Source organism: Diabrotica undecimpunctata, chromosome 8, assembly GCF_040954645.1.
Source record: "Diabrotica undecimpunctata isolate CICGRU chromosome 8, icDiaUnde3, whole genome shotgun sequence".
NCBI lineage: Eukaryota > Metazoa > Arthropoda > Insecta > Coleoptera > Chrysomelidae > Diabrotica > Diabrotica undecimpunctata.
This window is the reverse complement of record NC_092810.1, coordinates 53242129-53269209: the sequence shown is the minus strand read 5'-3', so window position 1 is coordinate 53269209 and position 27081 is coordinate 53242129. Positions and strand designations below refer to the sequence as shown.

The 27081-nt window shown below is 37.3% G+C and overlaps 1 protein-coding gene across 1 annotated transcript in view; it reads right to left on the bottom strand.

Moving 5' to 3' along the window:
- Window positions 1-27081, bottom strand: part of LOC140448824 (uncharacterized) — a 228545-nt gene that overhangs the window by 192971 nt on the left and 8493 nt on the right. The window contains 3 exon segments of the mRNA XM_072541943.1: window positions 16685-16876; window positions 21138-21352; window positions 23813-24052. Coding sequence (XP_072398044.1) covers window positions 16685-16876; window positions 21138-21352; window positions 23813-24014 — 609 coding nt within the window. The 5' untranslated portion in view covers window positions 24015-24052.

The following is a 27081-nucleotide window of genomic DNA, read 5'->3' as shown; positions in this document are numbered from 1 at the left end:
CAAGTTTCGAGAGTCCATCTTCGTATTTAAGGAGTTATTTAGGATATCGGCCGTTACGGGCAAGAAGATCCGCCGAACCTCTGTGGTAGGTGAGGGGACACCGGCAATCAGAATTCTCTAACCGTTCGAGCTTTCTTACAGATAAAATGTTCTTACATGAATTATATATATGTTAGAATTCTGATGCGTGGTGTATACCTCAAGTTCCACAGAGATGTCGGCCTTCTCACGTCGTGAAGCCGTGTTCCCTCTCCTCGAGAGAGGTACGAGAATGCCGGTCGTGTTGACCCTTCCTGCTGCCAGTCGCTTCGTATAGCTACCTTTTCGCTAACAGTATTTGATATAGTTACTATTTGCGTAAGGTTTCGGAGACGAAACGTTATTGCAGCTCAACCTGATCGGAAAAGCAATTACAAGTCCCCGTCGGGGCTTTTATTCGCTCTTTACCGTGACAGGCCCAAGTAACGCTGTGGTCAGTTCGACACGATGTGAGGTAGTTCTAAGACCAATGTCTTTTCTATCTCAGTAAGTCGTGTTCTACTGTCAGGAAGCGTTTTGCAGTCGACACGCCGGTTCTCGTATTCTCGGTGATTTAACTTCTAAATTGAATAACCATTATTAAGTATTTCTTTGCTTCAGGACGTCTTCGACGATAGCAGGATAGCGGTAGTAAATAAAACTCAAAGGTAGCTTGGTAGCGCACCGAACCAACAAGGTCTAACGGGGCTAGTAGAATATGTGCGACTGGCCCTCGATCGGAAGATGTGCTGTTCTTTTATACACATCGTGTTTGAGAAAATTCAGCACACTTCCGCCGAGAGGCCAATGACAGCGAAGTTAATAACGAGCGCTGTGATTGGCCGGCCAAAGTAACAATCTTTGTCGTGATTGGTTACCTTGGCGACACTCCCTCCCCTCCGAAGACCTGTTGGTAGGGTGTTTTTTATTGAAAAAATTAAGAAAATTTTAAAAAAATACAAAAAAATTTTTCAGTAAACATATGAAATTCACAATTAATAAACATATGTAAAAGAAACGAAAACATTGGTACAATATAATTTCAATATATAATTGTAGCAAAGGAAAATTCTTATAGCTAGGCCATTTATTAAAAATAAAAATAGTCATAATTAAGACATTAAATGTTCAAGTTATAAGTCAAAAAGGTATATATAAAACAAAGAGATTGTGATAAGGTTACAATTAATACACAGTGTGAAAATTGTTAAGTGGAATATCGACTCGGTATCTCCCCAAGTGCATAAATTCGTGAAACATATTTAATTGGTTACCGCAGAGTGTCTGTCCAAGTTGAAATGCGCCTTGTACAATATTTTAAGGCATGAAATATTTATAAAACTTGAAATGATTGTGACACTTATAGAGCTGTAACGATAATATAAAATATATAATTTCACTCGAAAATACATGTTATGCGAGATATTCCTGCAAGGAAAATGTTTTAAGATAATTTATTAAAAAAAAATTAAACGTCAAAGTACCATAATTCTCAGCTAAATCTAAATCAGCTTTGAAATTATTCTAAGTTTTTACACTTCTATTGGGAAGTTGCCAGACAGACTAAAACTTTTGAACTGAAAATATATTACTTGTAAATCAAATTAGGTAAAATTGATTTCTGCAATCTTCCAATATAGTTGTAAAAATTTAAAAATACTTAGAGTATGAAATAAAAGAGAAAATTTTCAATATTAAATTGTCTTTTGAGGGTATAAAAATGTAGAAAAATCTAAAATGTCAATGTGTGGTGTTTAAACACTTGTAAAATTCGCGGTTAAAATATCAACTTCACTTGGCAAAGTTTGTAAATATGACGAAAAGTTTTAAAGATTTACACTTAGAAAAGTTTGTAAAAAATGTTTTTATATGGGAAAAAAGAGAATTATTAGTCTGTTTAAACACTTACGTGGGGCTTATACGGGGGCATCCCGTGGTGGTGGAGCTGGCCTGATGTCGTCTACGTGGATGACTCTGTCGACATCTTGATCTCTACGTACTTCGTACGTATGGTCTCCTGCCACTCTGAGGATGGTGTGGGGGCCCGTCCAGGTGGGGCCGAAGTTCCCTCTGGTATGGTTCCTTACCAAGACTTGTTCGCCTTGTAAGTAGGTTCTGGGTTGGCGGACATCTTCGTTCTCTGGGAAGAGATTCCTGGCGTATAGGGTGGCTCGTTGAACGGCTCGTTCGACCCTCTGTTGGCGTGTCTCTTCTCGTCTCACCTGGTGCTCAGTTTCCTGAGATCTTCTCGGTCTGTAGCCCAGTAAAAGTTCCGCCGGAGTCTGGCCTGTGGCTTCATTTTGGCGGGTACGAAGGCTGAAAATAACATCAGCTAGGTAGGATTCCCATCTGGGGTCCTCAGGGGATGAAACTCGTGCACGAAGACCCTTCTTCAATTCCTGGACTCGTCTCTCTACCGGGTTGGCCCGCTGGTGGTAGATTGGACTTCGTTCGCCTTGGATATTATGCTTTCGGAGAAAACGTTCCCAAGCATCTGTCCTGAATTGAATACCATTATCCGTAATGATAGTGGATGGCCTGCCCCATCTGTTACATATTTCTTCTTGTAGGAAACGGATGATGTCCCGGCTTTTTGCGGCTGTCGAACATCTGTATTCGATCCAATTACTGAGGCAGTCAGTGGCTAGAAGAACATATCTATTTTTGGTGCCTCTTGCGGCTGGATACGGCCCAAGAATGTCGAAAGATATCCTTTCCCAAGGATTTACAGGCTCTCTAGGAATAATGGGTGCTTTTGGCTGTCTGGCTGCGGCCTTCGTCGTGGCACATATCAGGCATGACCTGACATATTTTGTCACATCTTTTGCGATTGTTGGCCAGTAATATACTTCTTTAATGGCCCTTGTGGTCTCCTCCTGGCCGGGGTGATTTGCTTCCTCGCTGTCATGATAACACTCCAGGACTTCGGGTCTGAAAGCATCGGGTACGAGGATTTTTCTGAGGTTTTGGCCGGCTGTGTAGTAGGCTGTGTTGTTTTCTACTACAAATTCTTCTAGCAGGCTCTGCTCGACTTCGTTCCTCGGGCCTCTGGCGGTAATTTTATGCCATCTTCGAACGAACCTCTGCATGCCTGTTTGCACCTGGTGACTTGGTGCGATTCTGGTTTGTAGAGGCATTTCTCTCAAATCGTCGAGGATGGGGTGTTCTGCACCTTCTTCTTCGTCGTCTAAAAGGCAGAGTAATGGGAAGTCCTCTGGTTCGGCTTCAGGCGGAGACTGTATTGGCCAGGAGATTCGGTCAATTTGACTGTCTATGTCTTCTTCTGTGGTTTGGTCATTTTCTGCTGGATTTCGTGAGAGGTGATCAGGAAGTTGGTTTTCTTTCCCTGGTATATGAACCACCTCGAAATTAAATTCCTGTAATAGCAGTGACCATCTTGACAGTTTGGCTTTGTCGGCTTGGTATTTGTCTAACCATAGCAATGCTGTACTGTCGGTGAGAAGAGTGAATTTTTTCTCCTGGAGGAAGTGACGAAATTTCTTAAGTGCCCATATAACTGCTAAGCACTCTTTTTCATTTATATGATATTTTCTTTCGGCTGGTCGAAGTTTGGTGGAAGCGTAAGCAATTATCTTCCGTTCTTCGGTCGAGCCTTGAAATAGGACAGCCCCCATACCATATTCGGAGGCATCAGTCTGCAGGCTAAATGGCTGGTTCATGTCAGGTCGCTCTAGGTGAAGATCTCCAGATAGGGCTGTTTTTAATGTGTTGAAAGCTGTCTCGGCTTCTGGCGTCCATTTGAAATATTTCTTTTTCGATGTTAAGTCAGTCAAAGGAGTGATAATGACTGCGAAGTTTGGAACAAAATCTCGGAGCCAGTTTGCTGTCCCAATAAAACTTCTCAGTTGTTTGACAGATTTGGGTCGCTGAAAACCTTGGATTTTCTCACAATGTTTTTCCAAGGGTTGAGTATCTGTGTCGGTTACTTTGTGGCCCAAATACTCTAACGTGTTGGTAGCAAACCGACATTTTTTCAACGAAACCCAGAGTCCATGTGTTCTGAGTCGCTCTAGGACGAGGTGGAGATGCTTCTGATGATCTTCCCAGGAGTTGGAATAAATGATTATATCATCCATATAGACTTTTACAAATTCGTCTATGAAACCAGCGAAAACTGATGTAACCAATTTTTGGAAGGCTGCAGGTCCATTTTTGAGTCCGAAAGGCATAACTACGAACTCATAAGACGATCCGTCGGGTAGACTGAATGCTGTCAGCGGAATCGAATCTTTGTGTAGTGGTATTTGCCAAAAACCACTCTTCAAATCTAATGTCGAAAATATTCTCGCCGTTCCTAGCTCTTTAATTGCATCGTGGATTGGCGGTAGGGCGGAGACCTCGTCGATTGTTATCTTGTTGATTTTACGATAATCAACACAAAATCGAGGCGTGCCATCCTTCTTCTTGACGATCACCACTGGGCTGTTATAGGGTGATCGACTTGGTCGGATGACACCTGCTGCAAGCATCTCCTGGACTTCATCGAACATTATTTTCTTCTTAGCTGGAGAACATTTAAATGGCTTCGTATTGATCGGCCGTGTGTCTGTCAGCTTGATTTCCATCACCGTGTCTCGGGTAGTGGGTTGTTTAAGTTTATCGTCGAAGACGTCTTCGTACTCCTGCAGGAGTTCCCTTACGGTTGGGACTGCAAATTGTGGAGCTTGGTCGTCTTGGAGTTGAGTCTTTGAGTTGCATTGTTTGGCTGAATGCGACTTCCAGTAGAGGACTTTTCGTGATTCTTTTCCCACGTGTAGACATTTTCGGTTAATGTCTATTAGTACCTCTTCTTTTTGGAGCCATGGCATACCCAGAATTAGATCTTGGTTCAGATCTTTTACAATGGCACATCTCGTTGTGGACTGGAAACTTCCAAAATCGATCGTGACTTCGACTGTACCCTGACTATGTGTAGTGGTGTGTTTGCAAGCCAACTGGACCATTCTCCGCCTTTTATGAATATCTGCCGCTTGAACCAAGTCAGGATTGATATAATTCATCGATGCACCGGTATCGATGAGGACCTGGGCTTTCTTTGAATTGATGTTCACATCGATTCGTGGCAGATTTGAAACTTTCATGGCGTTGATTGGATTAAGTTGGGGCACCGCATCTGGAGAGAGGCTTAATGGGTGCCCCTCTCGTCGTTTCCCTGGTTGTTAGGTTGTTGTCGGGGTTTCGGCGTTGGTTTCTGAGTTGGATTTCTATTTCTCCAATCATCTATAGTCTCAGAATTTCTCGGTTGCCTCTGTGAAAATTGTCCCCTGGCTTGATTCTGATTTGATTGTTTTGCGGCTTTTGGCGGGTCGGGTTGTCGATTTGCACGTCGTGAAATGTTCTCGTCTGCTTCCAATTCTTCGCAGATTCGCCTCAGGTCTTCTTCAGTTCTCGGCATGTTGTTGCGAAGACTTTTTCTGATTTCTGGGCGAATTAGGTTGGCAATGGCCCTGCACCGTTCTTCTTCGTCGATATGTGGTAATAATCGTCGAAAAAGAGCCATCTTGGTTGAAATAAATTCGGCTATTGGCTGATATTTTTGGTAATGTCCGTATAACTTGGACATTAGTGATGATCTCTTCGTTGTGTTGTCGAAGTGATCGATCAGCCTGTTTAAAAATGATTCGTAGTTCAGACCAGTCGTGAATTGGCTCTGTGCCCATTGAGCTGCCTCTCCTATTAGTGATTTTTCTAGGATGTAGGCTATCCAGTGTTTGGTATCGATGTTCATATTGCTCATGTGGTCTATTATGTCATCTACGAATTGTTGTGGATTTTCGGTATCATCGCCGGAGTATTGAGGTGGTGCAGGGGTCCATTTTGGTTGTGGGATCTCGATCTTTTTCTCCTGGGCTTCAGATTTGGGTTGTACCAGTGTTAAAGCTGTGACTGCTTGTATCAGCGTGGACAATACTGTAGCCAGGTCTGGGGTGTGGGTATCTTCTATGTGTTGGGCGCCATGTCGTACGGCCGTAGCGTCCTCCTGGTTTTCAGGAGTTTCTGGACGATCTACGACCGCCGCTCTTGAAGAGGATCTCAAGTTTCGAGAGTCCATCTTCGTATTTAAGGAGTTATTTAGGATATCGGCCGTTACGGGCAAGAAGATCCGCCGAACCTCTGTGGTAGGTGAGGGGACACCGGCAATCAGAATTCTCTAACCGTTCGAGCTTTCTTACAGATAAAATGTTCTTACATGAATTATATATATGTTAGAATTCTGATGCGTGGTGTATACCTCAAGTTCCACAGAGATGTCGGCCTTCTCACGTCGTGAAGCCGTGTTCCCTCTCCTCGAGAGAGGTACGAGAATGCCGGTCGTGTTGACCCTTCCTGCTGCCAGTCGCTTCGTATAGCTACCTTTTCGCTAACAGTATTTGATATAGTTACTATTTGCGTAAGGTTTCGGAGACGAAACGTTATTGCAGCTCAACCTGATCGGAAAAGCAATTACAAGTCCCCGTCGGGGCTTTTATTCGCTCTTTACCGTGACAGGCCCAAGTAACGCTGTGGTCAGTTCGACACGATGTGAGGTAGTTCTAAGACCAATGTCTTTTCTATCTCAGTAAGTCGTGTTCTACTGTCAGGAAGCGTTTTGCAGTCGACACGCCGGTTCTCGTATTCTCGGTGATTTAACTTCTAAATTGAATAACCATTATTAAGTATTTCTTTGCTTCAGGACGTCTTCGACGATAGCAGGATAGCGGTAGTAAATAAAACTCAAAGGTAGCTTGGTAGCGCACCGAACCAACAAGGTCTAACGGGGCTAGTAGAATATGTGCGACTGGCCCTCGATCGGAAGATGTGCTGTTCTTTTATACACATCGTGTTTGAGAAAATTCAGCACACTTCCGCCGAGAGGCCAATGACAGCGAAGTTAATAACGAGCGCTGTGATTGGCCGGCCAAAGTAACAATCTTTGTCGTGATTGGTTACCTTGGCGACAAAACAGCTACCCCAACCCAATCCAGTCGGCGGTAAACTGAACGGTTTACGTTGACTGAATTGTTTTCATGTAAGAAAAATCAGGATATCTCTGATTTAGTCTTTTTCAAGACTAAAAAAGACGATAAAACTGTTATTACTAATAAAATTGCAGATCTAATTTCAGCTTCCAGTCCAATAAGACGAGAATTCCCACTTCACAGGAAATTATTCAAGAACAGAAGCTTCAGGCCCACCTCAAGGAGAGGTGGACCCGCCCAGGATAAGGAACAGTTACAAGATACCGAAATAGGACAAGTCGAAAATTCAGTAGAAGAAACCACAGCAACAATGGCTTCCAACAATATCGAAATCATGGAGGAGGAACCCTTCCAAGCAGTTAAATGCCAAAGAAGAAATTCCCACGAAAACATCGCAGGTGCAAGACAACGACCAACTACCAGCGGAACGGTTACAACTAAAAACCGTTATCAAGTTTTAACTACAGTCGACACGGAAGAAGCCACTCCAACAGCCAACAACAGGAAAGAAAGGGTACCTCCCCTTGTCATAGCAGGACAAATAGGGAGTTACTCAACTTTCATAAAAGAAATCACGAAGTTATTGGGGCACAATAACTTTCAGATATCACCGTCCGGAAAAGCAGGTACAAGGGTGTACCTTAGGTCCAACGAAGACTACGAAAAATTAAAACAGGACTTCATCTCAACATCTACGGCCTTCCATACCTTCACAAAGAAGTCTGAGGTTACGAAGAAAATTGTAATGAAGGCGGCTCCAGGAATGGACCTCGACGAGGTCGAAGCCGATCTACGAGAGCAAGGCATAATCGGAAAGGTTACCGAACTTAAAACCAGGAAGCCAGGAGCACAAAGCAGCTCCTACTTACTGCAAGTCGACAAACAGCAAGACTTAAAAGAAATAAAGAAAATTAATGGAGTGCAAAACATCAGAGTGAAATGGGACGCCTACTCCAAACCTTCCAGGGCAACGCAGTGTTACAACTGCCAGGAGTTCGGACATTCAGCCAGAAATTGCTTCAAGCAGCCCAGATGCATGAAGTGTGCTAATGGACATCAAACAAGACACTGCCCTCTACCGAAAGGACAGATAAATAAAGTAAAGTGTTGCAACTGCCAGGAGGCACACACCTCCAATTATCCTATGTGCAGCAAGCACATTGAATATCTCGATAGACAGGCAGCAAGAAGAGCGAGGAACCAGCCTCAGAAGACAGCTCCACCAGCGCCCCATCCTTCAACATTCAGGAAGATCTCTAGTGGCATATCATATGCACAAGCAAGCAAAGGAGAACAACAGTCACCAGGTGAATGACGGAATCAAAAGCACCTGGGCGGAAATTAACGAAGTAGTTAATGTCCAAAAAATGATGGCAATTCTTCAGGATATGAAGAGAGAACTGTTACAAGCAAAATCATTTGCCGAAAAAGCAATGGTTTTCATGAAGTATGAAGAGATCTACAATGAACCATAAACACCTGAAGATTCTCCAGTTCAACATAGCATCACTGAGGCTAAGGATCAGCGAACTTCGAGAGACAGTGGTAAGACATAACCCAGATGTCATATGCCTGTCTGAAACAAGATACATGACGGAATCCCAACTTCCAAGAATAACAAACTACGATGGATTCGGAAGAAGAGACGAACCAAACGACAGAGGAGTAGCCATCTATGTTAAGAACAACATAGAATGGAATCAAGTCTTGATAGACACACACCACTTCGAAAGTGTTGGAATCAAAGTAGGTATAGCTAACATTTTCTCAATTTACAGGAAACACTCGGAAGATCTAGCCATAGAAGAACTGGATGCCTTACTTAACTCTGCACCAACCGTAGTCGTAGCAGGAGATTTCAACGCCAAACACACAGCATGGGGATGTATGACGGACACAGCACCAGGAACAACTCTACTAAGATACTGCGAGGACAGAGATAGGATGTTATTCGCTCCAGACGAACCAACAAGGATCAATCCAATAAGAGAACACAACAACTCAACACTGGACCTGTTCATCACCAAGGATGTAATAATGGAAGACGTCAGAACATACTTCGAATGCAGTTCGGACCACAAACCAGTAATAGGAAGGATGACATCGAGAGTCGACTTGCCAAGGATAGAACCAGTAGAAAGATGGAGTTGGAAAGATGCTAACTGGCCTAACTACAGAAGACAGCTAAACCAAATGGAAATGAAGAGAGAATTCCAATCAACAGAAGAAGTGGAAGAAAAGATCGAAGAAATCACAAGAAGAATCCAACGAGCAATGGAAGCCAACATCCCAAAATCCATGACGAACAACAGAGGACTGATCATCCCAACAGAACTACAGGACATCATCAAGGATAGAAACAAGGCCAGACGAGCATTCCAAAGAACCAGAAGACAGGAATTCAAGGACTACGGAGACATCCTATCCGAAGAAATAAGAGTAAGACTGAGAAGTCTTACTGAAAACCAGTGGCACAATAACATCAGAAGAGCTGAAGAAAACCATGGAAACGTTTGGAAAATGCTGAAGGCAAGAAGAAGAGGAAAACAAAAGATGCCACAAATCATGGACAACGAGGGAACACACTACGACACCCAAGGAAAAGTTGATGCAATATTAAGGAAGATGGCAGCCACACACAGACAAAACCAGGATATGTCAGATGCAAGAACAAAGAGGAAAGTCGAGCAAGAATACAACAGGATCAGAAGAAGGAACGAGTTCCAAATAGACGAAGAAGACCACATCAGCCCAAGTGAAGTTGCAAAAATCATCAGGAAACTGAAAGGAAGCAGAGCACCAGGACAAGAAGGAATCCACAACATCACCCTCAAGGAACTTCCGAAGAAGATCATAGTACAACTGTACTATATCTTCAAATACTGCCTGGAAAAAGGACATTTTCCAAACAACTGGAAACACGCCAAGATTATACCTCTTCTGAAACCAAGGAAAGATGGAAGAAGACCGGAAAGCTACAGGCCCATATCACTCCTGGAAACGATGGGAAAGATCTTAGAAAAAATCATCTACAAGAGACTGGTGAAGCATACAGAAAGAAGAGGAGTCATCCAAGAAGACCAGTTTGGTTTCAGAAAAGGAAGAAACTGCGAACTCCAATTAGCAAGGATCATCAGCGACACGAAGATAAAATTCAACAGGAAACAGAAGACAGGATTAGCCATACTGGACATAGAGAAAGCCTACGATACGGTTTGGAAGAAGGCACTAATCTACAAGATGGACAAGGCTAGACTTCCACACTACCTCATCAACATCTGCGACATGTATCTATCTAATAGAACATTCCAAGTTTCAGCTGACCAAAAGATGTCGACGATTCAAGAAATCCAGGAAGGAATGCCTCAGGGCAGCATTTTATCACCCATTTTATATAACATTTTTGTTTCAGACCTCCCTACAGATCCAAGGACTTCTACAGCCCTGTATGCAGACGACACAGCAGTGTATGCATCCGGAAAAGACGAAAGAAGAATCATAGATAACATGGAGAGCCACCTGGAAAGAATCACGGACTACACCGAAAAATGGAAAATCAAGATCAACGCCGAAAAAACGCAGTTCATCATTTTCGGCCAGGACAGACGACAACTACGGAACCAGATCACAGTAGGAGACAACAGAATTCAGGAAACAGAGACGGTCAAATACCTAGGAGTCCACCTCGACAGAAAACTCAACTTCCGGGTGCATACACAAAAAACTAAGGTAAAAGCTAATGCAGCTAAAAAACTAATACTTCCTTTCATTTTTAGGTCCAGTCCACTCTCGAAGGCGAAGAAAATTCAGCTCTACCAAGCATATGTTAGGTCGGTGATTCTGTATGCTATTCCAGTGTGGAGCTCCATTGCGGAATCACACTGGAAAAAGTTGGAAGCAACTGAAAACTCATGCTACCGAATCATCGACGGAACAGCATGGGAGGATAGAGTCACGAATGCTACAATCAAGAACAGGTTAGGATACACGCCACTAAGGGAAGTGGCCGAGAACAGAACCAGGTGGTTCTTCAACCAGGCCACTCGAAGACTGCGAAAGACCAGGGATATCCTCGAGAAGAACAGGATCCAGAGGATACACAGATCCACCCATAGACTGATCGACCACCTGATCAGGGTCTAACCAGGCGTGTGCAGGGAAGTAGGTACGTTTGCCGATTTTAGTACCTACAGAAGCAGACGAGGACACCACCCAGAAAAATCCAGGAACCGAAAGGAGAAATCTTCAAGAGCTGGCGGTGCACGAGCGGGACGTCGAGGAAGAAAGAAGGCTAAAATATCTTAAGTTTTGAAATGTAAATATATTAGTATGGCAATAAACGTTTTTATTTTTATTTTTATTTTTATTTTTATTTTTATTTTTATTTTTATTTTTATTTTATTTTATTTATAGTTAGTACGTTAACTTGTTGTACGCTTGTACGGGTTTTATATTTATTGGAGTATTTAGTTAACAAAAGGTAAGATCATATTTCAACTTATATTATTCTAGTTAGTATGCGAGCATAAATATTCTCATAATATTCATGTGTAAATTAATCTTTTTTTTGCATAATCTTACATACAAAATCTATTCTTTTTATACAAACAAATAATCTTTGCAAATAATTAGTAGGTAACGCAATTTTTGACGAAGTTTATTTTTTTCAGATGGCGTCTTACGAATCAGAGCAGAACCGCCTTCAAAAGTTGATGGAAGAAGCATTATTGGATAATAAGGAAGAAGTACTTTTCTATGATGATGATGATCATCAAAAAGAAGATTATATAGAAGACAGAAGTGATAATTCAGATAGCTGACAAGATATTTCGGATATTGAAGTGGAAACATCAACTAAGCGGAAAAAAGAAGCACCGTGAAAGGTTTCTAAAGCCAGATCTGTAAATTTATTAATACATTTACCTGATCCGAAACCCTCTACTTAGATATTGAAAGATCCAATTGAAATCTGAAAATACGTTTTGAATATGGATAGGTTAAAACTTATTGTCGAATATACAAATCAGCTTCAACTGCAGCCAGTTATTCTCATGAAAGAGATACGTTACCTATGAACATGCGTGAGCTTCAAGCACTCTTTGAATTGTTGTATTTAGCCGGCGTCTTAAAATCAAGTCGCTTAAATTTACGAGACTTATACAATACCCAAGGAACAGGAGTGGAGTTATTTTGACTTGTGATGTCTCTAAACAGGTTTTAATTTCTTTTACGATACTTAAAACTCGACAATTCTAAAATTGGCGAAGAACGCAAGAAGTTAGACAAGTTAGCACCCATACAAAAAATATTTGATGCCTTCGTTACCTGCAAAACTGCTTACAGTCCTTTTCATTTGATAACAGTGGATGAGAAACTGGAAGCGTTTCGAGGGCGTTGCTCATTTAGGCAATATATTTCAAATAAACCCAATAAATATGGGATTAAAATTTTTGTTCCAGTTAATACCAAGTGTTACTTTACTTCAAACCTTGAAATCTATAGGCAGCAACCTGATGGGCCTTATGCTGTGAACAACTCTCCCAATGCGGTAGTCTTGAGATTATGTGAATCCATATTCATATTATGTGAAATCATAATGGATTAGAACAATACTAAAGGGGCTGTTGATACCGTGGACAAGCTGTGTGCTGCCTATAACACTGCAGGAAATACCAGAAGATGGCCAATGGTGGTTTTCTATTTGATAGGTATTAATGTAAATGTCATTTTTTATAGACAATTAGTTAATAATCACCTTCGTGCTTATGCTACTTTTTCTTGTTTGCCATCATCAACGAAGTTAAAAATTTCAGAAATTGTTGAATCGAAAGATTCACTACCGCCTCCAGTTGGTAATATTGGCCAACAAATGGAACGCTGCAGTTACTGCGACAGAAAAAAGAACCGTCCAACCAAATGTGGAAAATATATAGGTATGTATTTACAACTTTACAAAAATATTTGTAATGAATGTGTATAACCTAGTATGATGTATGTATGAGAAACCTAGAGATAGACGAGGGAAGACAAATAAATGGAACAGATAAATTCAAGTATTTAGGAACCATAATATCGAACCAGGGAACAACAGAAGAAGATATAAACAACAGACTGAGACAAACAAGAAACTGTATAAGACAACTAAACTCAGTGTTGTGGGATAAGAACATTACGATAAAGACAAAAAAGAGAATATATAACACCCTGACAAGAAGTATCCTGACATATGGGTCCGAAAACTGGACAATAAACAAGAGAAATAGAGGTAGAATAAGAGCAGTAGAAATGGAGTTCCTGAGGAGAAGCTGTAGACTTACAAAAAGAGACAGAATTGAAAACGCAGAGATTAAGCGGAGAATGGGAGTGCAATCAGACATAATCGACTATATAGAGGAGAAGAGACTATCCTGGTACGGCCACGTCAGAAGAGCGGACAGAGGACGCTGGATAAACAAAATCACAGAATGGAGCCCGATTGGAAGAAGAAAGAGAGGAAGACCCCGAAGGTCATTCAGAGATGAAATCGACGAGGCTATGGAGAAAAGAACCCTGCGAGATGGAGACTGGAATGACAGGGAAAATTGGAGAAAACGGTTGAGTGAAGGAAGACAGTGAAAACTGTGGAAATCCTTAGTAGTAGTAGTAATGTGTATAACATGAAAAGTTATGCAGTCTATCTCTAGCAGTGGACCCTATAGGCTTTGTAATGCTGTTTTCAAAATCCTTGGTGGATTTTACCAATTTAATTGTTTCGTTTTCAAACGTTTCAAACGTTTTTTTATTTTCATATGTACTCACACTTGCTGATGTGTGATATAATCATTACGAATAATAAACGGAGCTTAATTTGTAAGGTAATTTTAAGTGGGATTTGACTCAATAAGTCGTCTTCTAGTTAATATTAGCATATGATGGAGACATTTTTTTTGGATGATAGGGGTATGCATGCTACAAAAAGGGGAAAATTATGTTATGATGCAAACATTTAAAACCATTATAATGATAGTCTTCAAAAATCCAACGAGCTGCAAACTAGAAGTGGACAGCAGAAGTATTCAAGGAATGTGACTACTTAAAAATACTGATACAGAGTTTAAAGATAGAGTAGCGAAGATTATATATAAGAGCCAAGATTTATAAATGAATGTAAAATGAAGATAATCAGAAATACCACAAAAAAAATACTGTAAAATAGACAACGTAATAGAGATCTTTGGTAACAGTATAATATAAAAAACATAAACGACTAAATACTAGTCCGAGAAAGTAGTAAAATAGTTATATAAGTACAATGGGAGGGCATCATCATTGTCATTAACATCTTAGCAGATGTATTCATCACTAAGCTTCAGCAGCTGAGATAGTTTGGTTTATGATATTTATCTACTGGTCGCGGTCATCTGTTACATGCACTGCCTCAGTATACTGCTCGTTAAAAAGGTTTTTCGAAATGTCTGCCCATCACTCTGGAGATCTTCCCTGTTGGTGTTGACCACCAACCACCGAAGCAGTTGTCTCCATGTCCATATTTCAAAGGCGTCCTCTATCTCTGTATCCCCTACCTCATTCTTTGACTGTTCGTGTCTTGCATCGTCTTCTTCTTCTTCTTTTTATATAAACACGACTCTGTCTGTTTTTCAATGTGCCTCCAGTATGTTGTCGTTCCATCGTTTTCGTGGTCTTTATACTGATCGTTTTCCTATTGGGGAACCGTCTCTTGCCGTCTTTACTACTCTGTTTGTTGTCATTCAGCCTATATGATCGTTCCATTCTACTCTTCTACTTCTTACCCAGTTCTTGATGTTCTTCACCTAGCATCTACGTCGTATATCTGTACTTCTAGCTATGTCCCATAGTCTTACCATCAATTTTTCTACCATCTGTTTTTATCTCTGCCGTTTCTAACATCCTTTTTGTCTTTTCTGTGTCAGGTCTTGTTTCTGCCGCGTATGTCATTATTGGTCTGATGACTGTTTTGTAAATTCTGCCTTTCGTTACTTTCCCGATATTTTCATTTCCCCATATTGTTTCATTTAGGTAGCCTGTGGCTTTGTTTGCTCTATTCACTTAATCTTCTACTTCAGAATCGACCTTTCTGTAGATAGATAATGTGATGCCTAGATATTTAAACTCCATCATTTGTTCTATTATCTGACCTTCCAGCTCCAATTTACATCTTAGTAAATTTGCTATTGTACCATGCATTTTGTCTTTTTTGGGGAAATTAACATGTTAAATTGTCTGTCGGTTGTATTAAATTGGTGCAGCATACGTTGTAATTCATCTTTATATTGAGAGATTAGTATTGCGTCGTCTGCATATCAGATTATTTTAAATTGGTTTTTCCCATTTTGTATCCTTTTTTAGTTCTTACTTATTTTATTCATAATCAGGTTGAACAATAGAGGACTCAGGAAATCTCCCTATCTTATCCCATTGCCAGCTTCAATAGGGTCGCTTAGTTTTTCTTTTACTTTTACTTTTCCTATGTGATTTTGGTAGATATTTTCGATCATTTTGATTATTCCTAGAGGTATCTCTCTTGCGTAAGTGAAGTAAGTGAATAACGTCTTTTAATGGTCAAAATCCTTCGTAAGGTCCACGAAACATAGATATACCGGTTTGTTCTATTCTACTATTCTAATGGTTTCTCTTGCACTTGCTTCATTATAAATATAGCATCGGTGCATGATCTTCCCGACCTAAAACCATGTTGTTCTTCTGCTAGTGTTATAATTTCATTCAATTTATTTGTTATCATATTGGTTGTTAATTTTAGTAACGTGTTTAATAAATTAATTGCACTGCAGTTTTCCGAGTCCGATTTGTCTCCCTTTTTGAAGAGATGTATTAGGATGCCAAAAAAGACAACACCATGGTTTAGGGACGAAGTGAATACAAAATGTGAAGAAAAGAGGAAAGCCTTTTTACAATGCAGAACACAACACACATCACAAGCATAACATCACTACAAATGAATCAGAAATGAAACGAATACTTTAGATAGACAAATAAAACAGGAACACTAGCAAAGTTTCTCAAAACAGATGGAACACGACTTCTACGGAACACAAAAAGAAATATGGAGAATAATCAGAGGACAAAGCATAGAGATGAACAAACTAATAAAAACGAAACACATTCAAAAGGAAACATGGGTAAACTACTTTCGATCCCTATTTGCTAAAGGTGATGATAATGAACCACCAACACCAGAGGTGACGACAAACGAAGAAATAAATATTGAGGAGGAAGAGGTAAAATATACATGCAGTGTGTTGAATGTAATGTGATGATAATGCTATACTTTGCTTAGTCTAGTCATTGCTGCTCTTGCTAGTTGTATGCGTATTCGAATTTCGGAGCAATCCTAACAAAGGAGTGCAATAAAAAAAGAAGAGCTCTTACGGTTTGAAACTACCAAATACATACTTTAAATAGACATAGACATTTAGGCAAATAGATATTTACGGATTGCGTTGCTAACATTGTTTCGTCAACGAAGTGTGTCTTAATTGTTTTAATATTTGCACTAATCTCATTTTTGTATTTTCCAACATAGTATTTTCTTTATACATTAAATAGCTAGAAATTCCTCTGACATCTCTTATATTTGAAAGAGATGTACTCTAATATTGTTATTTGAAAACACTAATTGTTTAAACTAACTAAATATTTAAACTTACCTCATATTTGGCTTCATCGCAAGTACAACAATGTTTTAGTATTTTTGGCTGAATGTCATCACTGTCTGGTGATTCGGCACACAGAATTTTTGTCAATTCTCCATTTTCACTGAACCATACATCTACAGACTCTACCACAGTAGCTCTGATTTTAATGCAACCATTTACTTTCGATGGTGCCATCCACAGGATCTAAAAAACCCATTAAAATCCTTTATAAAAGAAACGAATAATAGGGAGAAAAATTTATGGGAGAAAATAGTCCTCAGATTCTAGCATATCATAACTAAGCTGTACCGGCATCATTTAGTTACCTTTCCCGAAACCTCACGATGAACAGCAAAGTTTAGTGTTTGAAACTGGTCTTTGACTTTACAATAAACTGATTGTAAGTCTAATAATTATTCCTTTGAGCTAATTAAACTAGATCAATTGTAGACAAGAAACCGAGCTGATATTATTTCATTAAGGATATAAGCAAAACTGCGAGGTCGAGCACCGTGTATAAAGCAAAAATAGGTTGGTAGTACCTCCGCATCTGATGTAATTTGTAATTTTTATAACTACATAATATGATATTATGTGTGTTTCAGAACAAGATCACAAATATTTTAATGTGCAAGATCTCATAGCTATACAGTGTAAAATGGAGTAAAGCTGAATTCATATTCTGTTAAAAATCCTGACATCTTAAACATTTTCTGACATAATATTTATTTTCAGCACTTCAAAGTATATAAGAATTAGATAAAATTTTTCGAACAGCTTTTCAGTTGGAGATCTGTGTAATTACGCTTGTGTCTATTGTCATACAGAAGAATCATACCATTTTATATAAAGCAGCATGGATAAAATATTAAAAAGATGTGATTGTATCTAAAACCAAAGTTCATTTACAAAGCTGAATTCTATCTTGGGCAGATTTATTTAAAGAACTAATGTTTGTTCCTTATATTATCACGTACGACGAAAGTTTTGTGCCACTAGCAACATTAAATAAACAAAATGCAGCCAGTATCGGATAGATATAAGGTAGACCTTATCTTGACTTTTTAAAGATTCAATTTTAATTTACACCATAGAGATATACAAAATAGACGTTCCTGGTTGAATAACTGAGCAGCCTAAAAAGAAAGTAGGTTAATTATTTTTTTAATATTATACATTCCGGATAATTCTGAGGTTCAATTTGTAAAACTGTCAGTAAAACTACACTGTGTTGGTGGTCATAGGACGTTTTTTACTTAGCTTTACTTACCAGAGCATTATATCCGAATTGCTGCGGATGATTATGAAATAAGAATGCGCAGGAAATGACGATTGTTCGCCTATGAGCGCTGCGTTTCGTCGCCATTTTCTTGTCATTTAATTATATTTTATTGCACTATTCAATAAATAACGAAACTTAGGGCCGGTTTCACCAACAACAAATAAATCACTGAATAGTTAATCGTCGAATAAAATTTATTAGTTGAATAAATTTTATTCCGTTTCAATAACTATTTGTAATCCACAGTTAGTTATTCGTCGAATAAGTTCAAAGTGTAATGATTTTCCACAGACTGTACTCGTTGACACCTCTCTTGGCCTCCACTTGGTTGATTAATTTGTCAAAATAATAATAATTGTCAATGTCAATACATAATTTATATAAAAAAATATCTGTTTGTTGTGGTTGTAAATTATTGTAAATCTGAAACTTGTGAAAATGGACAAAAAACGCAAGAGGAGCAAAAATTATTTAGAGAAAGAAATGGAGAACTTTGATAATTTAAACCTAGTTTGAAAGTCCACATCATCAAATTCAGCAAAACGGTTTCTTCTTTGCGCCTGCAAGAGTGGTCTTCTCCTTCGCTGCTCATTTCCTTCATCAGAGGATGATGATGAAGATAATAATCTAAAATAAATATATATGTATACAAAATTAAAATTGTTTGATATAATTACGTTTACCTACAATACATTGTTAATAATTTCAAGTTAAACTAATGAATTTTCTTTATTATTGATATATAAATTAAAGTAAGGTAAGCTGTCAACTTATTCGAAGAATAAATATTTATTTGGCCGATATTGGACTACTAACTTATTTGGAGTTTATTCATAGAATAAGTCTTATTTGACGTTGGTGAAACGCAGATATGTCAGTTTTATTGGTCGAATAACTTTATTCATTGAATAGACTGCTATTTGTCGTTGGTGAAACCGGCCCTTAGTTGATTGCTGTTTTTTAAAAAAATTTATAAGTGATAAATAACATGAATGTATGTACCTTTTTATAATGAAATAATACATATAGAAAAAAGTGTATAACATAAAAGAAATGTAAACACTTTATTCACTCTCATAGCATTTATTGTGGCATATTTGACATATTGTAATTATATGTTCACCACAAATAGGTTTTTGAACAATCTGCACACCTTGAAATGGTTTTTCAATTTTATCTTCGAGAACAGTAAAAACATTTGACTCTGTCTTTAGTTTCTGAAATTTCTACTAAAGTGTCTTCATCAGGAAGACCTGCGTGGCGTCTTATTTGAAGTTGTAATAATATTGGCAATGTTGCTATTGATGCACGACTTATCAAGTGGGATCTGATGAGATATGTACTAATTTCTGTTAGATATTTACGGCGTTCTAATTTAGTATTAGTATTGCTATAATCAATTGACTGAACTTATTCGAGAAAAGGAGTAATTACATTTTATCTGGTCCACACTATTCACTGCTTCCTGTTTCGTATTGTAGAAGATTATAACCTGCGGCTTAAAGTTTTCATCCGTTTCTTCATTAATTGTCTCATCATCATGAAACGTAGTTAACATCAGACCATTTTTGTTTTTCTTGGGAACGTATGATAGTAAAAGACAATGTTTACCATAAACAAAAATGCTGCTGTTTAGTGTTCTTCCTTTTGTAGCTACAAAAAGAGGACGAATTTGTGGTTTATTCTTTTTGGGGTTCCTACTAGAGTTATCTTGCAATTATGTAGCAAGTCAGTAGCCAGTGGAATGGACGTAAATCAGTTGTCGCAAGTAATGTTGCGTCTAGTATGGGCAATTGGTCCTATCATATGTTTAACCCCACTGCTAGGACTATTATCTATCTCAAAGAGGCAGCTTTCCAGCATATATTTCCAACTTTGATGTATAAAAAGTTCGCGAATTAACAAGTGCGAACATTTTTATCCCATATTTTGCTGGCTTACTGGGTATATATTGACAAAAGCTTTATTTTCCCTGAAAATCTTCAAGCATCCCTTCAATGCAGAAATACATTCTAACTGTAGGTATAGCAAGCCATGCACTTTTCCAAAAACTCGTTGAAAACTTTTGTAATGGGTGCAAGTTTCTCATGCTGACGTCGTTCTGCTCTGGACTGGATATCGTCAAAGCGTAGTGCACGAAAGGGGGTATAGATTCGCTTCTTGGACATAACCATTCAAAAACATTCAGGAGCTTTTCATTTGTAGTCCAAAGATCGTTCAGATTTACATGAGAAGCTTTGAAGGTACCAGCTAAGTACAACAAGCCAAAGAGTGCTCTAATTTCATCACTATTAGTACACACTGCATCTCTTTCACGAGAAAACTGGTTGAGCATTTTTACTAAACACATATTGGTATGTTGCATAATTTCGATTATAATTTTGTCAGAGAAAAACAATTTTCAGCATTCAATTGGTGTTTTAACATATTTTTCGGTATTTGTTTTGCACCTAGTAGACGAGTAACTATGTTGCGCCTACGTGTGCGACTGGTTTTGGCTGTAAATGAACAGCTCATTTTAATATACCATCTTTTCCAAGATAAACTGGATCACCTTTACGACAAACAGAAGCCACACAATTTTACTGAGCGCGCCGCTCAGCTTATGACCGGACAAGAACAGTGGTGGGGTATTTATGCTTGCCGGCAATGTTTTTACACGTAAGTGCCTCCTACATACTAATGATACTACAATTAGAGATTACACTGAGTCTGAATGCCGGTTGTTTTCTGAATACTTTTGTAGCCTTAAAAATAATTCCAACTGAGCACTGCGCTCACCACGCGAACAATGACGGGTTTTAATTAGTTTCGCAACTTGGTAAAATAAAACTTGATCTTAAAACAATATGCAGTTATGTTTGTTAATCAGAGGTTCAATAATTTCTTTTCGAAGTAGTTTCAATTAACAAAATTTGGTTTATGCTGTCTATATCATAGCTAGGCAACAACTAAAATCTTTTTATCTTAATTTAAGTTTTATTCCTAATGTTATACTTGCCGTATAAATGGAGTGGATAAAGAAATGACATTGTTTTTCCAAAGTTAATGATTTAACTGTAAATGTAAACAGTAAATTATTGCTCTTACTGCTCAGTTATTATATTTTGTCTTTCACAAATTACTTCTAATAATATTATAAATAATATATTAATCAATAAATATAATAACTTACACACTTACCTGAATTTCAGTTTTTGGTTGGGAATCTGCTTGAATTATAGCATTTTGACAACTGTCGCTAAATTTTGTCATAGTGTCTCCATACAACTGCACTGCTCCTATTACTGACGATTCAGATTCAATATTCTTTGCAAACTTCTCATTTGTAAACGATAGTATAAAGTGTGTAAATCGATGTAGACTGCCATTTGATTTTGTATTACTTTTTAAAAGAACTGTAAAAGTAAATAGTTATGTATAAATTTATCACTTGTTCGCTTTTCAATAAAGTAACGTTTCCAAGGGTTTGTAGTGAATTGGGTCTTTTTTAAATTTGGGATTATAAACATAAAATCTGGGAGAGATAGCAATAATATCTCTCCCAGATAAATTTCCCGCTTTTAAATTTTTTATAATAATAAGTCTAATCATACGAACAAAAGACGTACGACCCTATATCATTTCTGAATCAGATCAAAGAGTGTCAATACGTATCATAAAGGATTATAACAACAAAGACAAGAATGGAGAAGGAAAACCTAATCATCGGAGTATACTTCTCAGAAAATAAAAAGCCTGAAACAACAAGAAAAACAACAAGTAAGGTCAATGTACATTTCACCGACCTTTTAAAACGTGTATGTTAAAAAAATTGTAAAACAAGGTTTGTGTCAAACGAAGCTCATAGTGCGTTGTATTTTTTAAATTAAAATGTATGTATTTATGTATTAGACCTACAATTTTCCTTCAGTTAGTTTATAGATTGTGAAAAAAAAATAAATTAGGAATAATTTCAAAAATGTCCTCTTTCCCGACCTGATTTTACGAGTGCTCGGTTCACCGACAATTTTGGCCTGTATTACCGACCTTATCAAAATATAATTGAAAGAACTCTTGTCAAGCGAGACAGTGTCATAAAACTCTTCTTCTTCTTCATGTAGCATATCCTTTCAGAACGTTGGTTACCATCATAGCTATCTTAATTTTATTCACTGCCATCCTAAATAGCATGCTTGTATTATCATTGTCCAATCTCGCAAGTTCTTTAACCATGAGGTTATTCTTCGTCCTGCACTGCGTTTGCCTGCTATTTTTCCTTGCATGATATTTTGTAGCAACCTATATTTGGGACCTCTCATTACATGTGTAAATGTACTCATTTCATGTCCTAAATATTCCAGCTTTCTCTGCTTGATGCTTGATGCTCTCAAAACTCGGTTTATGCCAAATAAATTGGGTAAGAGTTGATTGCAGAAGTTAGATTTTGTTAAGTATTTCTGAATTTATTAAAATATTCAAAAATTTCAATTGTTGCATTAATATACAAGAGAGCAAAGGATATTTGCAGTTACACAACATAGGTATAGTATTTAAAGTTTTATTATTGTTTATGTTATTACGACAACAAAGTAACGGAATAAAACATATACACTTTTAAACAAACAAAAATAAACTATTTAAAAATCTATTGTTTTGTTTTACGTTATACGGTTATAATATAGCTAAGCGGGCCAGGCGGAGGATTCTCATTCGCTTCACTGTCGAATGGTAAACACCGGGTCGGTGCAAAAACATAAAAAAGGCTAACGCAGCAGTTATATTCTGCTGCGGAGAAATATATATTATATAAACTGGACATAAAAAATAAATTCACCAATTTAAGCTTTTTCTTAAGATGAGAACCGTACTCTCAGACTGGGAGAACTCGAATAACTACCATGCTATACCTACATGGTTCGCGGCAAATTGTAGGTGCACGTGATCAAGCAGTGTTAACTTTATTTAAATTGCCTAATGCCTTCTTTGCATCAAGGGTCCACTTTAAGTTATATATGATTGCCGCAAAATTCACAGCCGTCGTAATTACCTACAGGGTCGGTGAAACGTACATTTACTTAAGCATCGAAGTTATAGGGAAGATGATAATACTAAGGGATTTTAACGCTCGAATAGACAACCAAGTAATACCTGGAATTAAGCAAAATACAATGAGAATGTTACAAATGATAATAAATAACTGATGTTAAAGTTCTGGACGAATAACGGACTTAAAATAAACAACACATTTTTTAATACAAAGACCAACTCAAATATACACTTAATAAAACTCGTGGACAAAGATTTATGATAGATTGTGTTACAACCAGCAGAGATACACATCCATAAAAAAGAATCGACGTAAGATACCTCAACTTGGCAGATATTGGTAGCGACCATAGCCTAGTAAGGAAACATGGGCAGACTATTTTCGATCTATATTTGCTAATGGTGACGATAATGAATAAACGACAAGGTCGGTTCGACACTGGTAAATCGGCAAAACTTAATATTCTCCAACCACTTAATTTCTAACCAATTACAAGCTGCAGATTACGAACACTACACGACGTACTCACCGATCACGCATCTCACAGTGTTTACGTCGGGCTTATTTTGAAATTGAATAGACCATAGTTTTGACTATTGTTTACTTTTTATAATTCTCAATAATTTATTCAGTAAATTTTAATAGAAAGGATTTAAGCCTTATTTTTTATCTAACTCTATCTATTTCTATTTTATCAGCATGAAATTTACTCAAATCTAACATCACCACAGTATACATATTTATATAAACTTTGTAGTTTAAAAATATGTTGTTGCTAGTTTAACTTAAAAATTTGAGCACCAAATTTAAATATAGCAAAAAAATTTACCTGTATACTGTTCTCCTGGAATATAAAATTCGGGGTTTCCAGATATTTCGATCTTGTATCGATTGTGATTGTCTTTATTTATTAGAGATGTAACTCCTTCGGGAATCATATCACATCTTAGGCCAATATTAGAACTTGTTATTTCATGACAGAAGAACATTACCCATACTGCCACAAAACGTATCAAATGAAAATATACCATGGTTTTCGAGGAAAAAGCCGTTCAAGCTAACCTTGATTCTAAAACGTTTATTTACTGATTATATGTAATAAGAACAAAATATGACGTTCAAAATATTTTCATTAATTTTAAATATACCATGCGGTCCATATATATGGAATAAATTCATTTTTGGCGTTATTATGTACTATCTGAAAAAAACCTGAAACAGGTCGATTTTTATTCTTAAATTGACAATTTACAGTATGAAAATATTATCCCCTTCCAGCACCCCCTTTGAATTATAAGTACCCCCTCGAAAATTTTGAATAGCAAAGGGGGTCGTTTGGCACCTTGTTAAAAAGGGATTTTAGTTCTCTGTTGAGAAATATAAAGTTTTTAAGTTTGGTGCAATCATAACTGAGAAAATTGATTTTTAAGATGTAAAATTTTGATAATTTCTCTATCACAAAACTTTAGGTTGAATGAAGATAATATTGTCACATAATATTTAGAATGTATTTTTCAATGTAATTTTCAATTAAATTAAATGTTCAAAAAGACCACCATTCACTTCTTGACATAGCCGAGGCGATTTTGGATTTCTCGCACAACATTTTGTACGACCTCGGGGGTTATTTTGTTAATTTTTTCCCTTATCCTAACTTTTAAATCAGCAATACTGTTTGGTCTATTAAAATATACTTTAGATTTTAAACAACCTCATAAGAAGTAATCGAGAGGAGTCAAATCTGGGATCTAGCCGGCTATTCGATCGTTCCACGTCTTCCAATCCACCTATTTCTATAATATTTAATCTATTTAAATAATTTCTAACTATACGTGCAAAATGCGGAAGAGCTCTGTCTTGTTGGTAGTAAATAGATCGATCCATTTCATTTGTATGATTGACATCAAGAAAAAAGCTTGTAATGTAATCAAGTAATGTAGGCACTAAAAAGTTAATCAAAAAATCTAGATAAACCTCACCATCAACTCAAAAAAATAAGGACCAATAATTTTATTGTTAATGATACCAGTCCAAATGTTAATTTTTTAGGATATTGCGTGAGTCTCACACACCAAGTGAGGATTTTCTCTGAGTTTGTTAACCGTTCTGTTTAAATGAAACGTCGCTTCATCAGAAAAAATTATTTTGTTAAGAACTGCACATCTGCGTTCAGTCTGTCCATCATTATTTCACAGAATTCACACCTTCTGTCGGGATCATCTTCATTTAACTCCTGAACCAACTGAACTTTGTAAGGGTGGTATTTTTCTTTATGCAAAACTCTCAAAATAGATGATTTACTTACATCATTGACGGCGGCCAGCTTTCGAGTTGTCTTATGCGGATTTTTCTCAATCTCTAGAAGTACATCTAACTTTTTGTCATCATTAAATTTAACATTTCTACCTGGTTTTTCAATATTTTTTACTGTCCAGTATAACAAAACTTCTTTTCAATTTACCTAACTGTAGACTGCGAAACTTGTTGACCATATTTATGATTAAACATTTCACAAACCTCCTTTTGAGTTCTTGTTTTATTACCAAAACCAATCATAATTAAAATGTCTATTGTTTGAGTCTCGGAAAAATGAGCCATAATTAAATGTAATACGCGCACAAATATTATACTGACGTCTTTTAGTAACTTTAAATACCTAAATGACAGCAGCCTACTAGATTCATATCAATTGTTAATTTGGCTTTTTGACTAATATTTTATTATCTTCAAAGTTTTTTATCTAATGTTTAGCAGAACAGATACGAAAATACGTGATTATTTCTAAAGTATATTTTAATAGACCCGGTAATATTTCTGATTTAAAAGTTAGGGTAACGATAGAAACTAACAAAATAACCTCCGAGGTCATACAAAATGTTGTACGAGAATTGCAAAATCGCCTCGGTTATTGTCAAGAAGTGAATAATGGTGGTCAAGTTGAACATTTAATTTAATTGTAAAAATCAATTGTCTCAGTTATGATTGTAAAAACTCAAAAAACTTTATATTGCTGAACAAAGGACTAATATCATTTTCTAACAAGGTGCCACACGACCCCCATTGTTATATAAAATTTTCGAAGGGGTGGGTTATAATTCAGAGGGGGTGCTGGAAGGGGATGATATTTTCATACTGTTAATTGTCAATTTAAGAATAAAAATCGACCAGTTTCAGGTTTTTTTCAGATAGTACATAATAACGCTAAAAATGAATTTATTCCATATATATGGACCGCATGGTATATATTATTTAATTAACAGTCATAATATAACATCCTACTAATTTTCAACATCCTATTAAAATACACCCAGCTAGTTAAAATACCGATAGACTCAAAAAGCTTAATGGTAATGGTTTGTATAGAGACGAAACTTCTAAGAACTAAAACAAGTAAACGAAAAGACTTAATTATCATTTTTCATTTATCAACCTGCTTCTTTAACACGCTATAAGATAGCTGAATAATAAAAGAGTCAATATTCTAATAAAAAAATCAGTACAACATACTGCCTATGCTGAAGATATCAACATCGTGTTAGATGACGGCATTTAAAACACAGTACAACACTAAAAAGAAAGATAGAAGATTTCAAAAAAAAATTCTAATGAAAATATTTGGAACGGTCAGCGAAAATGGGATACGGAGATTAAGATACAACTTAACAGTTAAAAAAATCACGTATCTTAAACGTATACCACGGAAACTTGGATTGGCTTGTTATGTATTAAGGATAGACGTCAAAACACGTATCGATATTAGAACAGCTTAAAGTAAAGGATAGATTGCTTAAACAAATATAACAGAGATGTTTGCAGCATTTTGGACACATTGCTAGAAGAACAGGTACGATGGGAAAACTAATAGTCGAGGGTAGAGTTGAAGGAAAGAGATCTAGGGAAAGATCACCAAGTTTCGCTCCGTTGGATAAATCAGACAAAAATACTGATTAACCAAGGGTTACATGAAGCCGAACAACTAGCCCAGGACAGAGAAGGATGGAGAGAAATCGTGCAAAAACTGTAAAGGCCTGATGGTGTCACCACATCCCAAAAGGGATTAGGACTGAGGAGGAGGACAAAACATTGCTAAGAAGAGCC